This window comes from Dipteris shenzhenensis, chromosome 16 (genome assembly GCF_047967505.1).
Source record: "Dipteris shenzhenensis isolate YYH24624 ecotype China chromosome 16, Dip_SZ_1.0, whole genome shotgun sequence".
In the NCBI taxonomy this organism is placed as follows: domain Eukaryota; kingdom Viridiplantae; phylum Streptophyta; class Polypodiopsida; order Gleicheniales; family Dipteridaceae; genus Dipteris; species Dipteris shenzhenensis.
The window spans coordinates 50,107,976-50,125,534 of record NC_141611.1 but is presented as its reverse complement, the minus strand read 5'-3'; the positions used below and the strand labels follow the sequence as shown (position 1 = coordinate 50,125,534).

General features: G+C 45.9%; 1 protein-coding gene across 4 annotated transcripts in view; it reads left to right on the top strand.

Annotated features, from left to right (window-relative positions):
• The window catches only part of LOC147893080 (histone-lysine N-methyltransferase ATX4-like), a 110,427-nt gene that overhangs the window by 85,770 nt on the left and 7,098 nt on the right, over positions 1-17,559 (top strand). For all 4 annotated transcript variants that reach the window (XM_087387458.1, XM_087387456.1, XM_087387455.1 and 1 more), the window contains exons 17-20: positions 9,860-9,937; positions 10,073-10,129; positions 10,244-10,333; positions 10,485-10,571. In XM_087387458.1, the coding sequence (XP_087243584.1) occupies positions 9,860-9,937; positions 10,073-10,129; positions 10,244-10,333; positions 10,485-10,571 (312 nt within the window). The remainder of the gene's footprint in view (positions 1-9,859; positions 9,938-10,072; positions 10,130-10,243; positions 10,334-10,484; positions 10,572-17,559) is intronic.

Sequence of the window (17,559 nt, the reverse complement as noted above, 5' to 3'; positions counted from 1 at the left end):
GAGGAGGAGTTTGTGCCCTCCACCTCAGGGATCCCAGTCATTGGGATTCCTTTTGATAGGGCCTCCCCCTTAGCAGGTGTGGGGATCCTTTCACCTGTTGAGTTTCCTGCCCTCAGTAGGAGTGTTTTGGCCCAGGGAAAGCTGATCTCCTCTACTAGGTCGGGTAAGCCTTTCCACCCAGCATCCTCCTGTCGATAAGGATAGTCAGTTGGAACATACAGGGCCTAGGCGGAGTTCCACACCATCGCCGTAGGCAGCAAATCCGGAATCAACTTCATCCAGGTGTCATTGGAGGTGCTATTGATATCCTTCTTATCCAAGAACAAAAGTTGGATGCCAGTGATTGCTCTAAATTTGGCAAACTTCTTTCAGGACATACCTTCTGGTCGCCTGCTATAGGCACAAGGGGAGGTACTTGCTTTTCGGTCTCTCCTTCTATTTTACCCTTGGTTGCTGGTCATGGTATTATCTCCCCCTCTAGAGCTCAATGGATCATTATTTTGATTGGAGGGCATAAGATTGGTCTTCTCAATCTGTATGCCCCCAACAACAGAGGGGAGCGAGTCTCCTTTTGGAAGGAGTTACTATCTTGGGCCCCCATTGCAGATTCTTGGATCATTGGTGGCGTTTTCAACATGGTTGAGTTACCATCAGACAAAAAAGGAGGCAGACAGGGTGGAATTCATTTTTTGGAGAGGGCAGCCTGGGATGCCTTTCTCTTTCAGTATAATGGTAGGGGCACTTGGCTTGATGATGCCTTTCATGTTATGCCACAGTCACTCCTGTACTCTTGGTCGAACATGAGAGTACACATGCCCATCCATTCACGTATTGACAGATTTTATGTAGATGATTGGGCACTTGATAGAGGCGGATCTGTATGCATATCTACTAGGGTTACCACTTCATATCATTTTTCAGTGGTGTTTCAGATTCTTGAGCCTCATCGTAGAGGACGCTCTGCCAGTGTCAGGATTCGGGATGCCTTTTATGCAGAGGAGAGCCTCACGGAGGATATTTTATAGATTTGGGTTTCTCACATACAGGGTGGAGTTGTCCGCCCATCTCAGGTAGCTATAGCCTTATCCGGAATTAGTGACTATTATCATACAGTCGCTGATTCCAGGAGACGTGAGATTGGTATACGCCAGCAGTTAGCGTCCCTTCAGAGGGAAGAGCAGAAGAGGCCCACTAATGCTTGGATTCAAGAGCGCCTTGCTGCAGCAAAGGCTCATATACAGATATTGTTGGATCAAAGAGCAGAGTATGCCTTTCATGCACGGGAATCCTTTTGGATTCAGATGGGTGGCAGGGTCAACAAACACTTTTTCTCTACTTATGGACCCAGACATAGTAGAGATTGTGTCTCGCAGCTTGTTGACTCAGATGGGGTGTTAGAGTCAGATCTTGATGCCGTCATGCGGGCATCTTCAGATTTTTTTGCATCCCTTTTTACTGCAGATCCGGGCACACAGGCCATAGATGATGCCAGACAGGTTATTTGGCAGTGTATCCGTGTATTGGTGAAGGATGAGATGTATGTTTCTCTTGATGCACCTTCACCAATGCAGAATTCAAGACTGCATTACTTGCCCTTCACAAGGGCAAGTGCCCAGGTTCGGATGGATTTACCCCTTCTTTTTTTATTACTTTTTGGAGCAGATTGGTGATCACATTACGTCAGCCCTGTAGGGCGTGTGGGACTCTAGTGAGATGCCTGACTCACTTACAGATGGTCTCATTCATCTCATCCCAAAGGCGGGTAATAGGAATCTAGTGTCACAATGGAGACCCATCACTTTATTGGGCACTTTTTACTAGATTATGGCGAAAGCCATCAGTATGCGGCTACAGGTTTCTCTTCCAGATTTGATTCATGACACACAAAGAGGGTTTGTGCATGGCAGAAGTATTTTCGATAATATTTTCTCATTTTGGGAGGCCTCAGAATGGGCCATGCAGAGCCGCCAGAGGATGGCCATTCTACTCTTGGACTTTGAAAAAGCTTACGACAGAGTAGACTGGGATTTTTTAGAGGGTACTCTTTCTTGCTTTGGTTTTTCAGATGCATGGATTGAAGGAGTATCCTCTCTCTACATGATCAGCCCATAGCCAGGTGCTTATTGGAGGGGTAAGGGGGGACAGATTTCAGATCGGTAGATCAGTCCACTAGGGATGTCCTCTTGCTCCTTTTCTTTTTCTGTTTGTGGCGGAAGCTATGAGTATCTACCTTAGATCTCAAGCTGATATTTATGGGCTGAGGCTTTCTCTTCGCCTGGAAGAAGAGCTCCTCGATAGTGAGTTGGCAGATGACATGGCTGTTTTTTTGGATGCCTCCCCCAGGACACCTATGCGATGATGACACCCCGGATTGGGGTAATGATATTGGTTTCACTTGGGTACAGAGGGGTGTCTCCGTCAAATATTTGGGCTGCCAGGTTGGAGTGGGCATCTCTTCATCACAACAATTTGCTTCGGTGTTGGAGAGCATGAGAAGAAAGCTCCTTTTCTGGAGCTCAGCCAAACTTGACTTGGCATCTAGAGTGGTGGTGGTTAACTAGGGTCTTCTAGCCACAGCTTGGTTTGTATGCTCTTGTTGGTGCCAATCTAGGGATTGTATCACTCAGCTCAAGAGGCCCATACGGAATTTTATGGAGTGGTCTAGATGGCACAACTGATGTTACAGCCAGGGTGGCTTGGGAGACCTTGATTCTTCCTACAAGAGAAGGGGGTTTGAATATCATTGACCCGGATCTACAATGCAGAGCTTTACTCTGCAAGGTTGTTGTGGGAGGACTTATGCTAGGACAAGAGCCTTGGAAGGACTTTTTTATCAGATGCATACAGTCTCGCACACTTACTTCAGGAGATGATTGGATACATAGTACCAGATGGGTTTTCACCATAGCCCACCTCAGATCTTCTTCTTCCCCTCTTATGGTTGCTATACTAAAAGCATGGGCCAGCTTCAGGAGTACTCTTCGCAGGATTCCCCGTCCAGCCGTGAAGAGAGTGAAAGGCAGCCTATCATGTGGAACGATAGTATTTTGGATGAGCATGGCAGACCACTTGGAGCTTCTCTTTACATGCAGTGGCCCAGATGGGAGAGAGGCCCTGCATCTACTGTGGGAGCATGGAAAGCCTTCAGGAGGCTTCCTGCAGACTGTCAGGCCCAGGTGGTTCATAACCTTAGAGGGAGTGCAGTAAGAATTCAACAGATTGATGCAGCCATGCCCTTGGATTGGGTGGACATAGATGACATGCCTATTACTTGTTCCACATGGATGGGGGCATTTTCCAAATCGGGCATTCTTTTGCAGGTGATTGCTTTACAGAACACACACGAGGATGCCCTAGTCTTTGATGTTTCTTCGGGGGGCAGGCTGTCCAAGTCCACAGATGGTATATTGCTGGAGGTACCGTTTCAGCCAGTCAAGGTAGTGGGTTTCATGGAGCATGGCTCTCTTTCACAGTGGTACTTGGATCCTGACCCGCTACTCATTACCCTGGGCTCATGGAGGTTGTGGCTCTATGGAGGTGTCCCAATTAAATTTTTGTAGTGGGACCCTGGGGAATGGGAGTGGATAGATGAAGGGCATCGAGAGAAAGGCATCCCCTTCTTTTGTTACACGGTCAGTAATGCCAGGAAATTCCAGCTCAGCTGTAGGGGTTGGAGGCCCACCAGAGCTCCTCATTGGGAGAATCATCAGATTTCTGTAGACTTGTAGAAAATTTTTTGGCGGAGGCTCTGGAAATCCCACCGGAATAGAAAAATCACTCTCTTCTTTTGGCTTTCTATTCATGGTGGGATAGCAGTGAATCATTGGAGATCCATGTTTGGGGTTGACCCTTCTTGCCCTCGTTGCCTTTCTGCTTCGGAGACAGTACAGCACTGCCTTTGGGATAGCAGACAGGCGAGAATCATATGGAAGGGGATTGCAAGACTTTTCAGCACTTTTGTTCGCCTCCCCTTCTATATGACTTGGGGATGAGTGGCTTGGCTCACTCTTTCAGGGCCCCAAGTTTTCTTCGAGAGATATGACTCGTGTTGGGCTCTACACATCCGATGACACCTTGTGGAGTCGTGCAATTTAGAGGATGTCACTCTCTTCAGGGCTGCTCATTCCTCGGTTGACTCTCCATGGGAGGTTTTAGCTAGCATTGCAGCATGGCACATTTGGAGAGCCAGATGCACTGAGGCCATGGAGGGTTCTCAGGTTCACCCTTCTCAAATCTTGGCCAGTACTTGGATAAATATGGTACACACTCTGATGGCCATATGGGCGACCATGCAGGGATCCTCTTGAGCAGCCTCCTCCAGGAGAGTTACTTTTCTTAGGGATTGGAGAGACTCTCGCTTCCTTGCTGAGACTTCTACAGGGTTGAGTTGGCATTTTCAGCTTCAGCCTTGGTTTCTTTCTACCTCATTTTTTTGAGGTGTTTTTTTACATGCTTAGCATGATGTATTTCCGCTCAGAGCTTGCTCTAGTGAGTTTCTTTCTTACTTAATAGAAGTCTCTTTTTTGCAAAAAAAAAGTCTTCCGCTGTGCGTACCCTTTGTTGGTTGATTTCTGACAGAGATATCATCTTCCATAAAGAACAGTCATGACCACGCTCCTTGATATTCCAGAACGATGCTAGCGGTGGCACCTCTGATCCACTTGCAAATGGGTAGTCCCCTGCAGGCTACCATCCTGAAGAAATATGTGATCTTCCGTGGACGAAGGCTAGTCCAAAGGTGGGACTAGAATCTGGTAATGGCCTCCTTGGACACCTGCTGCTCTACCTAATGCTGCTTTCTCGAACAGGTCCAAAGTGGCCACATCTAGATGTAGTCTCAAGTTGAGGTGCCTTGTGTATGAGAACCTTTGTAATCCTTTCGGAGTGCCTTGTTCTAGACCAGCCAAAACTGCTCACTTGGGTCCCATTGTAGCTCTCATAGGGGAGGGCCCTCTCACAACCAAAGCTACCACAGACTAATCCTGGCCTGGCCCAAGGTGACTGTATTGGGTCAATGGTCCATTCCCCACCAAGACGATGATCCATTTCCACTTGAGCAAGTCTAGGGCCCTCTCCAACCTTGGGTCTCCCTCTGCCTCTGGCTTATTGAACCTTGGCCCCACTCCGTAGTTCAAGGCTCTGAGGACTCGATGCATGTGCCCATACCAACTCGCTCTATTCAAACAATCCCTTCTTGTTGTTGTACGAGTAAGAAGTTTGCTGCATTCATTGATAGTTCTTTGGGACATGTTGTCGCTATTGATACTTCTGTCCTTCCAACTGCTTTCTACGGGATATTTTCTTAAAAGGCACAAAATTTAGACTTTCTTCTTCTAAGGATTCATGCCTATTAAAAGCCATAGAGAAAGGAGTCTCCAATTTTGCTATTGAAGTAGAAGAATCTTTAGGGGTCCAAGGTCTTATCACATTGGAAAACTATAGTTTTGAATGTAGTTGCTTCCAAACTAAGAGAAGTTCCTTTGGTTCGCACCTCTGATAGTCTTGCGTAAATTCCAGCAAAAGTTTGTGATAACTTATGTTGACAAATGCCTGCTATCTATGATCACGGGGGCAGTACGCTCTGGCTCGAAGAACTCTGTGATCACACTCTGAGATGGGTCTGATAAGGCATCCGCCCCTGTCTCTGTGATTTGATGAGACGCTCTCTATGTCAGACCGCCTCCTGAGTGAAAGTGGCGAGGCACCTCTGGTCTAGGTATGAGAGAAGTCTGGGGCTCGAAGCCATCTATGAAGAGGCAGTGGTATCGTTCACGAATCTCGTAGTAGACTGGGCAATAGAAGGTTAAGTGCTCTTCTGACTCGACCTCATGCCAGTCACACAGTGTGCAGATACAACTCTCTCTAGGGATCCCCTCTACTCTTCCACTCTCAATACAGAGTCGAGGCGATGAAACACGGAACTGCCCAATGGCAATCCTAAGCGAGTGTGGTAGGTGGATCTGAGTGTACCCTAGCGGGACAATGAAACCCTACTCGGAGATGCGTACGTGTCGTTGAAGGACTGGAGGCGGAAGCAAAATCCCTCATGTGCCATCTCTTTTGGAAAATTGTACTATAGGAGCCATAGTCTCGCACACGGTATAGATAAGTCATAGTCCGGAATGCTGCATCTAACTGCAATGGAGATGCCCCGAACCCAACCTGAATGATCTGATGGGGAACCGATGGCTTACTACCGATCATCCATGATAACAAGAGAACGTGTAATCTCTCCACTTGAGTCCACTCTATATCGGAGAGGTCTGGCCCCCAGCAAGGGCTGCCATACATGCGTGTAGGTTGAACCAAGGAGTCGAAGAGGAGAACCTTGGTCCATGAATCTTGGAAAATTGAGTGGAAGCACTATCTCTCCTTAAAGCAGCAATAGACCCTCTGCTACCATGCCGTGGCCTCCTCTATTACACTCCTGAGTTTAAGTATGTGGTCCATAGTCCCATCATCACGTCGGAACTAGACTTTGAGAAATTCCCAAGCTCTGACCATAAGGTGCCATTACAGTTGCAGAGGGTGCAAGTGAGGGTCTCGATATCATGCGTCTCATAGAACGACCCCCCCAACTGACTTGAAAAATCCATGATATCCATGACGTCTTAGCCTCCTCTCGCATTGCTGTGGCAAAATGTGATGTCCCTGGTTGAAAGTAGCACGTGCGTCGTAATAGAATCCAAAGGAATCTAGAGTGCGGGTCCCTCCTGAACCGAGATAGCCCCAATGAGGGATGAACTATATAATACTGCCACTCCTACGAAACTGCGTACTCCACCTGTCTCCCTCCTCTCTCCCTATAAGGTGACTCCCACGTGTATCCCTGACTACCAGTAAGGGACGCTCTAGGCTCTAATGTGTCTCTATATAGAAAACTATTTCTCGTCGTGTGTAGGACTCCAAGAAATTCCCAAGCTTTGACCATAAGGTACCATTACAGTTGTTGCAAATGGTGCAAGTGAGGGTCTCGGTGTCCTGTGTCTCATAGACCCACACCCCCCGCCCTTCCTCCTCTTATGTGGGAGGGTGGACGGGGCCTGCTGATGAGACATCCGTCCCACACTACTGCCCACTTTCCCTCCTTGCGGCCCACATCCCGCTGCTGCAAGAGAGCACGTCTGTCCTCTATCTGTAGAGGTGTCAGGTTCTCTATAGATCACCACGATAGAGAGAGAGAAAATCGTGATCACCGGTAGAAAGAGAGGAAGTGCACATGTAGTTGGAGAAAGAAAGAAAGAAAGAAAGTTTATTAAAGTCTTCGGAAGACCGATGGGTCTATGAGACTATGAAAATACTGATACAACGAGATGTGGTAGTGGAGCTACTAAACGAGCATCCATACCAATGCAAAATGCAAAAATGCAGAATGGCAGTACTAAGTCCTAAGTACAACATAGTCATGTCGACGGTTGACTATATATCAAACTCAGCATCATCATCAACATCATCATCATCATCATCATCATCATCATCATCAGGAGCAGCATGATATCAGGATGGATGAGGTAGTGGAGGCATGAAGTCGGCAATAGAGTGTTGTCGGCCACTCAGAGGTGCGGTCTTGGCACGTCTCCTGGTCGTAGCTCTGCGTCCGACCAGGGCTACTGTGACCCCCGTCGGTCGGGCTCCGACTCTTAACAAGGAGGGGATGTTCCCAAGTGTGATCTGTGTGTCGACCCTCTCTCTGAGCTATCGGGTCACAGGTTCCATGTCACGGTCATGTCGAGGCCTCATCTCGTGGGGGTCCATGTGATCTAGCTGAAAGAACTCCGTGATAGAGCTCTGAGAGGGATCAGCCGAGGAAGAAGTCTGCTCTTGTCTCCGTGCTCGGAGTATCCTCTCGCGGTGTCTAAGTGCCTCATGAATGAAACCTGGCCAAACACCGCTGGTCTGGGTAGGAGAGGAAACGGCCAAAATCCCATAGCTATCTCTGAAGAGGCAGTAGAAACACCCTCGGATCTCATAGTAAACAGGACACCTGAAGATGAAATGCTCCTCTGTCTCAACCTCCTGCATGTCACACAGTGTGCATATGCGCCTCTCCCTGGGTAGTCGCTCTGCTCTGTCGCTCTCGATGCGAAGTCTGTGTGAAGAGACCCGGAACTGCCCAAGAGAGATCCTCAACGAGTGGGGTAGGGGATCCTGGTGGGTCAATGAAACCCTCTGCTGTGGTATGTAAGAAGTGATCTCTGTAGAAGCTAAGCTTCACTGGGAGTTTACTTGGTCCCAACCAGGTCCAAAATGTGTGTAGCTGTAGTAGATTCTCATGGATAACCTGATTGACCTTGTGTGATAGGAGAGGAGGAAACAGAGCATCCATGCTGTACTGGAAGGGAGGTAGTCTATCCATGTGGAGCCCCAATCACTCAAACTATCTCTCTGTACGTGCATACCAACACCTCTAGTCCCCTCCTGCTGCAAGTGCCATAGAAGAGGATAGAGCTATCCATGGTAGCCTGCTACGCCCCGAGGTGTAATCCCCATATTCCTTGACTCGGTACAGATACGTGATGACTTGAAATGCAGCATCTAGCTATAAAGGGGGCGACCCATACTCAGCCTGAATGATCTGGTGAGGAACGGATGGCTTACCACGAATCATCCATGATAACATGAGAACGTGTAGCCACTCCACACGGGCCCACTATGTATCCAACAAGTTTGCCCCCCAACAAGGGCTGCCGTACATCCCTGCTGGGCGAACCAAGGAGTCAAAAAGCAACCCCTTGGTGTGTGGATCCTTAAAGTGCGAGCGGAAGCACTGCCTCTCTAGTCTGGCCAATGAAGCATACCCTCTGCTCAAGCGTGCCTGCATCGAAGGTCTCATAGTGAAGCAAGGTCCAAATATTGCTCTACGCAGATGACGTGGCTCTCTTGTCTTTCTCGGCAGAGGGGCTCCAGAGGAATTAGTAGAGCTAGAGTAGAATAGGAGTGTGTGCTACAGCAAGCTCTGAGGTACAATAAATGGGATGTGGACTTATATAGTTCTCCACTATATCCCTTTTGGCCCTCTCAAGGAACAAACAACCCCTAGCCAAATTAGTTGGAAGTTCTACCCCCCACTAACTTGGCCCATTATTACACAGATCTAGAGACGATCTCTTCCACCTCCCATGTATGGGCACAAGTCAATGTATTGCTATGATCTCAAAGATGATTGGCAGCATGGCTGCTTGGCGCATTTGAAGCCCTTCATGTTGACATTCCCTTGCCTCTACCATTGCCTCTGTCTAGTGTATGAAGTGTGAGCTACGATGTGGTTGTATCTCACCAAGAGCTTCCATGGATCTAAGAGCATCTCCAAGGCAGCTCTTAGTTTCCTTAAAAACACTAGGAGACATGTTTTTCTTTTTCCAATAGGGCGCATGTATAGATGGGTATTCCCTAGTACCAGAGATCCCCTAGGCAGTGAGCTGGGTTTCTCTGGAACAGGCCGGTTCTTTCTTTCAGCCTTTCTGGTTTTTTTCCATACTCAGCACCTTCGGGGCTGCTGTCTTGTATGAAAGCTTTCAAGCATTAATAGAAGGTTCCTTTCTTTGAAAAAAAAAAAGATGGGATTTATTCTCCATTACCTGGTTGTAAGGTTTGTATGGGCCACAGTGTTGTGTTTGTTTGGGGGCAGTAGTTTTTCTGAGAAAAAGCAAGTCCTCTAGTCCCTGTGAGAAAAAGCAATACCAGTCCTCTAATCTTAGCTCTTGGGAAATTGTCAATGGCTACATGAATTTTTGCACCTCAGGGCATAGTATGCATTTTAAAAGCTGTAGAGGAATCTAACAAAAAGTGTAGGCTAGGTCTCTGAAAGTCTACGCATCAGTGGTTGTGCCACTAATTATTTGCAATATTTAATATGCAGGACACAGAGAAAGAAGCTCTTGCTCACCTGGCTGCAGGGTACTCGTGGCATTCTTTATCAATCATTGACAGTCTGAGAGTAAGCAAGATTGTTGCACTTTTGAATTTTTCACCGAGTGTAACTTGCAGAGTCCAGACTTTGTGAAACTCTGGTTCCTTTTGGTGAACTGTCTCAAACAATGTGCTGCAATTTTGATGATTTAATCCTTCACAGGTAGATTCTGACCCTAAGGAAATGTCAACTCTTGAAGAAAGACTAGTATATCTTCAGGTCTGTGCAGTTTTTCTTTTTCTGAGTCAAAGGGTCTATGCTTAAAAGGTCTTTGCGGATGATTTTATGAGAATGAGCATGAAGTTTCTATGTTACGTATACATGGTTCTACAGAGGACCGAGAATACACGGATTTGCTTTGGGAAATCATCAATACATGGTTGGGGTCTCTTTGCTCGGCGCTCTATTCAGGAAGGAGAGATGGTATAATGAGCTTCCCTCCATGTTCTTTTAACAAACTTTTATACTAGAAAGTAAATACGAAAGAAATATTACTTCTCAGACTTACTAAGGATTGCTGTCCACGTAACCATTGACAAGAATATTACTGTGCCCATGTTGTCCTCATTATCAGGTATTGGAATATCGAGGGGAGATAGTGAGGAGAAGCATCGCAGATCTGCGTGAAAGAAAATATCGGTTGCAGGGGAAGGATTGTTATGTGCGTATTGCTTTTTCTTTCTGACTTTCAGTTTGATGTCGATCTGTTAGGAACATAATAAATCGCGTTGGTAGGCTGACTTGTTGAATCGTGATATTGCTTATCATCTTTCACACTTTATTTAAAGATTTATCTGCTAATGGGGTGCCTGGAATTCAGGTCATGTATTATCTAAGGAAGCAACCTTCGTTGGTATCTTCAAATTCTTTGAACAGCCACCGTGCTGTAGCCTTTAAATAGTGAACAATTTTTTATGAGCACCTTGATCTTCAACGTCAGCTTGTCTTTAAAAGATCCCATTTCTAATCTCCTAGAGTGGAATTCTATTTTACAGCAGGAATTGACCCTTGCATCATTATCATCATCCTGTTTTTGACTGTTTTTTTCCTGAAAATACAACGGTCTACTTAAAATTGCTTTCTAATATAAGCTAAAATCAAGGCATTTCTGAAGAATAAGCTAATATGGAAACATCAGAGTTAGGTTATCTTCTTGTGTCGTATTGTAGAATCCTAGAACTGGAAGAATCATTCCTTTCTGGCCTTCAAAGGAGAAACAAGCAGAGGGGTTTTCGGTGCGAGCGGACTGTTTGTGCATTTAGTGCCAGGGGCTCGAAGTCCAGGAGACAAGTTCAAATCCTCATGACAACGATACTCCTTTGGACCCGACAGTTTCTTCAGACCATTGGCCCCTGAAAGCTTCTAGGAGGACAGTGGCAGCAATCTCATAGGTGGATATTTTTAGAGGCTCCCCTCACAGGGTCCCCTGTTGAGGACTCTTCACAGAGTCTGGCAACGTTTGTCCAGAGGGCTTATTTCGAGGCAGCCCACAGTGTCGTGAGAGTTGGCCCCTCATTTGGCATCTTGAGATTCGTGATTAGGAGGGTCTCATGCTGTAGCAGAGGATGCACATCAGATAGTCACAGTGGGATAGTGGTCCAGCCAATTCTGTTGAGGCTTGGATCGAGCTTCCAATTGAGGCCGAGGCACATGTTTGAGCTTTCTCTCATCTGGGGGGGGCAGTCACTTGGATGATGGAGATCGACCCTTCGATCCTAGAGTCTTGGTGGGAGGGGCTGTACAGAGACTCAGCTCCCCCACACTCGTACATGAAGTTTCCTAGGACTGGGGTGCCCCTCAAATTGTGTTTTTGCAGAGGTCCCTCGTCTCTTATCGTTCTAGATTGTACAGAGTTGGGTCTGGAGGCCTCCTTGAGCTGGAGATGGTGGGAAAATCCAGAGTTTGACGAGACACTAGACATACTTTAGTGGCAAAAATTAGGGTAGTGGGCCGCTTTGGTAAGGACTGGACCGTTGACCCAATCCTTGTCTCGGTAGGGCAGGAGGAGACACGGTGGCATGTTTAGTTATGGAAGGGCCAGCCTCTTCAGGAGATTCAGTGGAATCTGGGTGAGTGATTTTGGCTTGTACAAATTGGGCACTTGGAAAGTATAGAGGAGGTGCCCTGAGCTGCCCTTTTTCTCATACACGACGCACATTTGTAGACATCTTTAGTTCGAGGCTGTATCTTCGACTCCCTTGAGAGAGTGTCATCGGCATGAATAGCAGGTTTCCTAGGAGGTTATCTCTAGCTTTTGGTCATGACTATGGACCGACTGTACGCCTCAGAAGATCTCATACTTCTTTTGGATGGTGATGTGTGTAAATGGTAGATGCCACCGTTGCACAGAGGATTTGGATGGCTTCCCTCTGGATTGTTGTCTGGATGTAGGGGTGGAATCCGGACTGACGGAGGGGGTCATGCCTTCTCCATTGATTCAACCTGTCTAGCATATATGATCCGGGTTCAGCAAGTCTTCAGGATAGAGGCACAGGATGCGATGAGAGGATAGCGTATGACTAGTTTCCATCGGTACCCACCCTAGTTGGCATTTGGTAGGACATCATCTACACCCTTTGCAGCATCTGGAAGTGTGGGACGTCAGCTTCTCGCGCAATTGCTGAGAGGCGAGCGCGTTTCTGCAAGGCTTGGCCTACATCATATTTTCACGAAGTGAGGCATTTGCTGGATGTATAGCCCTCCACCCTGGTTGCTTGCCCCTATTTTAGGAATTCCCTAGGTAGTTGGAAATGGGTTGGTTGGACAACTAGTTTCTTTTTCTAGTTTTCTTGATCAGCAACTCATGGTTGACTGATTTGTATGGTTGGTTTTTTGCAGAAAGTTCGTTCTTTGGGAAAACATTAATGATGTTCCTCTGGAAATCAGTGAATTTTTTGAAAAACTTTTACTTTGCGAAAATAATCATGGTGGAGTTGAGAATAAATGTGAGCATATGCATACTGGCTAAGAGAGACCATGTGAAAAGTTTAGCTAACCAAGGAATTTCTTCGCTCCTTTAGTAGAGATATAGTTTAGAAATGCTCGGAGAATAAATGACTTAAGTATGATCTTACTCAAGAATTACAGGGAAAATGATAGCAGTTCTACAAGAGAATGGGTCGTGTTGGAAACGTTAGCTATGAACTATTACATTAGTTCCTTAAATCACCCTTGGGTGATTTGGGGCTTTGATAATAAAGGTCAAAAGAGTGGTTGCTAAACCTTAGGTCCTAGGTTGATCCACTCATGATGTTATGTCATGAATAGTGCTTCAAGTTTTTTAAGGGCCACATGTTGTGGCATATCTCCACATACATCGATCATGGATGGTGGGGATGAGTGCCACATGACATTGTATCAATGGTCTGATTCATGTGACTTTGCTATGTGTGACATAGATATTGCACTTGACATTTGCAAAGAAGAATATGGAAGAGGCAAAAGAACTAGGGTGAATTGTGTAAGCAGTGTTGGCTATCTGACACTGACTATCGATGTGAGTATTGTTAAGAATCATGGTGAGAGAGAGGGGGATTGATGATCATATGATTGAGACAGGTGGAGGCAAAGTACAAATTTATGTGATAGATGTGTAGTACATTCAACCAGAGAGAGTGTCATTGTAGGTGATGTCAAGTGAGAGAATCTTACTAAAGGATCGATAAACGAGAGAGCAAGCACAAGATTCAAGAGTCAATGGATATCAGCCGTCACGTCAACCTGACTAGGATGAAAAGAGAAGTACATAGTACTTGAAGGTAGACCCTAGGACTAAGTGTCCTAGGTGTCACATAGGACTAAATGTCCTATGTGGCATAAAAGGCACTAAAACTATAAGTGCCTATAACTATGCCTACAAGGCACATACCATGGCCCATAGGGCATCACTAGAACGAGGAGAAGATGGCCTACAAACCCCTCTCCATGGTATGGGCTCAAATATTCTGGAAACGTCTCAGAATACCTGGTATTTTCTTGTCATGGTGGCACACGTTCATCCAAAAGGATATAGCCACCTATGAATGTACAAGGTATGTCAGATCATGTAAGAAAGGTAACCAAGTGTAAAGCCTGTCGGAAGACTTCGAACTTTGGACGAGGAAGTGCCTTTGTAAACATATCTGCTATGTTGTCCTCTGTGGGAAGGTAGGACAACTCTCTGTCTCCTGCTGACAACCGCTCTCGAACATAATGAAAGTGAACTTCAATGTGCTTGGTACGCGCATGAAACACCGGATTACGTGCAATGGCCAAAGCACTCTAGCTGTCAGTGTAGACCATAGTGGAGGATGTCTGGCGAATACCAAGGTTTGAAAGTAACTGTCGAAGCCAGACGCACTCTACTGTAGCAGTGAAGGCTGCCCTGTACTCAGCCTCACAGCTAGATGTGGCAACTGTTGGTGGCTTCTTGCTGAGTTAAGAGATACATGAACTGCCAAGCAAAAAACATTGCTGGTATGTGACACTCTGGTGTCGGAACAACCTGCCCAGTCACTATCCGTGTAAGCATGCATGGTAAGTGAACCCTGATCACCATAGAAGAGGGCTAAATCCTGAGCGCCTCTCTGAGATATCTAAAGACTCTCTTCACTGCCTGCCAATGCTGTGAACTGGGCATGTGCATGAACCTGGTGAGCTGAGATACTGCATACTGTAAGTCAGGTCTAGTGTGACATAAGTAAATGAGACATCCAACAGCCTGCTGGTAAAGAGTGATATCACATGGTGGGCTCCCATCATGAGCTGAAAATTTGAAGCCAAGATCCACTAGAGTAGAGATTGGCTTGCAATCCTCGAACTGAAAACGATCAAGGAGCTGTCCAATATACTTGGACTGTGACATCATGATACCGCCCTCAACATGAGCAAACTGAATGCCCAAATAATAGTGTAGCTGTGTCCCATGTCTAACATTTCAAAGGCCTGCTGCAAATCAGCCTTGAAAGCTGCAATATGCTGAGTATTTGGGCCCATGATGAGCATATCATCCACATATAAAATCAGCACTAAAAAATCAGATCCACTCCTACGGACATAAAGAATGGGCTCTATGGGGCTATTCTGAAAACCAGGGATAGTAAGTGTGCATGAATTTTGGCATACCATGCCTTGGGTGCTTGCTTCAAACCATAAAGGGCTTTTCTAAGCCGGCATACCTTGTTTTCAGAATTAACAACCTCAAAGCCAGGAGGTTGTGTCACATAAACTTCTTCTAGCAGATCCCCATGAAGAAAAGCAGTCTTGATGTCAAGTTGGTGCACTTGCCTATGGTGATGGGCTGCGATGGCAATGTCACATCTAATAGTAGTAATCCTGGATGTGGGAGCAAAGGTCTCCTCAAAGTCAATGCCTTGTTGTTGGGCATACCCTTTTGCAACAAGATGGGCTTTCTGTCAATCTATACCGCAATCAGATTTCCTTTTGAATTTGTAGACCCACCGGGTACCAATGGCATGCTTGCTGGGAGGGAGATCTACTAATTCCCATCTGTCATTTTTTGGCAATGGATTGTAACTCAGCTCTCATTGCATCCATCCACTCTTTGCTATCAAAAGCATCTTTATGGCACAAAGGCTCTTCATTGCAAGCTGTAGCAAGGAGTGCAAGCTCAAGAAAGTGACCATGCATCTGTCTATTCCCTGATCTTGTCCAGGCAGCAAAAGGTTGATCTTGTTTGCTGTCCCCAAGAATTATAATTGAGATGACCCATTCTCTCATGCCAAAGATGAGTTTCAGCAAGCTGTGAATCTGAAATAGCAAATGCTTCAATAGAGAGTGCAGCTGAGTGATCATTAAGGTGATAAAGCCTCCTTTTTAAAGTGCCAGTGAGAACTATGGCATTGTCATCACGAAGATCATATACTAGACATCTGTATCCATAAAAAATCACTCTGAAACCTGAAGTGGCAATTGCTGAAATTGAAATCAAGTTGACTTCTATTCCAGGCATGAAAAGAACATTAGTCAGAGTGACAGGATGGCTTGAAATGGATGTGAGCTGCACATCTCCAATTGCTTTTACAGCATAGGAGGCATTGTTAGCGCATGTGACAGTTCCTCCACAAGGTGCATCAGCTAAGGAATGAAACAACTGTTTGCAAGATGTGACGTGTTTGGAAGCACCACTATCAAAATACCAAGACTGAGCATCATTAGCAGTAAAGAATGCATTAACTTGGGAGGGATCAAAGGAGCAATGGACAGCCCATGCCCAATCATCCTGGAGAGCATGTGCATGTGAGGCATCTGCTGGCTCGTGGGATTCAATTGCATGTGAGGCATTAACTGTCAATCCTGCTTTCTTTTTCTCCGAAGCAATGCGCTTCCTGCATTATAAAATTTCATGCCCAGGCTTGCGACAATAGTTGCATCGTTTCTTCTTTGACTTATCTGCTGTATTTTTAGATGCATTGGAGGAATTGCCACTGTTGGGCCTATACTTAGGCTTGCCCATAGGCTTGGAAGCCTTGCCTCTTCCTGTCTGCTGTGAAGCAAATGCATGATCAGGAATAATGGCTTGTCTATTAGCACGACTTTGCTCTTCCTGCAAAAGCAAAGTGACTAGCTAATCAAAAGAGTAGTGGTTTGGATTTCCCATGGCCACTAATCGAAGGGTTGTGGCAAATCCTTGATATGTATCTAGCAGTCCATTCAATGTGGTACTGACAAGTTGAGAATTTAGCACCACCTCATCAATATTGGCAAGTTGTTCCATGAGGTCCTTGACCTTTGTCAGGTATGCATCCATAGAGTCATCTTCATTCATACTGACTTCTTGCAATTGCCTTCTTAAATATGCAACACGTGCCTCATTGCGAATCTAATAAAGAGAAGCCAATTTGTCCCAAGCATCCTTTGCTGTCCTGCAAGATCGGATGTGTGGAATAATGATTCTCTTGCATGATAAAGCAATACAGGAATGTGCATTTGCATCTGTTGCATCCCATCTTGATTGTTCCTGAGTTGGGGGAGCAGCAGCAGGGGTGCTAGAAGATAAGACATCAGGAGTAGTACCCTCTGCAGAGGGACCAGCAGTAGGAGCAGTCACTGTAGCATTGGCTGGCCTGAGATCAACCCCAGAAACAATATTCCAAAGTGCCTTGCAACAAGAATATGTTTCATGAGATAAGACCACATCGGATAGTTGGTCCCATCCAATTTATCATCTTCACGAAGAATACCAAATAAGTCGTGATTGTTCCCAGCCATTGTAAATAGTACTGATAGAAATGCACTGACAAAGTGACCAAAGGATAGCCTCAAGGCTTTAAACTGCAAAAATATGTCTTACTGTCCCAAATACCCGTGAGCCAACAATAGATATTTCCAGGAGGCTGCACTAGGCCTCAAGGCAACATGGTGCCTTTTCTTGCTCGGATGATAAAATAGAGATAGCAAAAAGACTGAAAATATGTGCAGCAAGGTATAGGAACAGAGATACCAGTTGAAATTGAGCTCCCAATACAAAAGCCCCAAATTTTGTTGGACTGAGTGATGACGTGGCACAATGTGACAGTCCTGAACCTGAATTTTACTGAAAACTTCAATTTTTGGAAGAATTTCAGTTGTCAACCTTGTCCAAAGTATTGTATTGACAAGTTGAAGGTCCAAATGTCAAAATCCCTAAAGTTTCCTGTTGGAAATTAGGG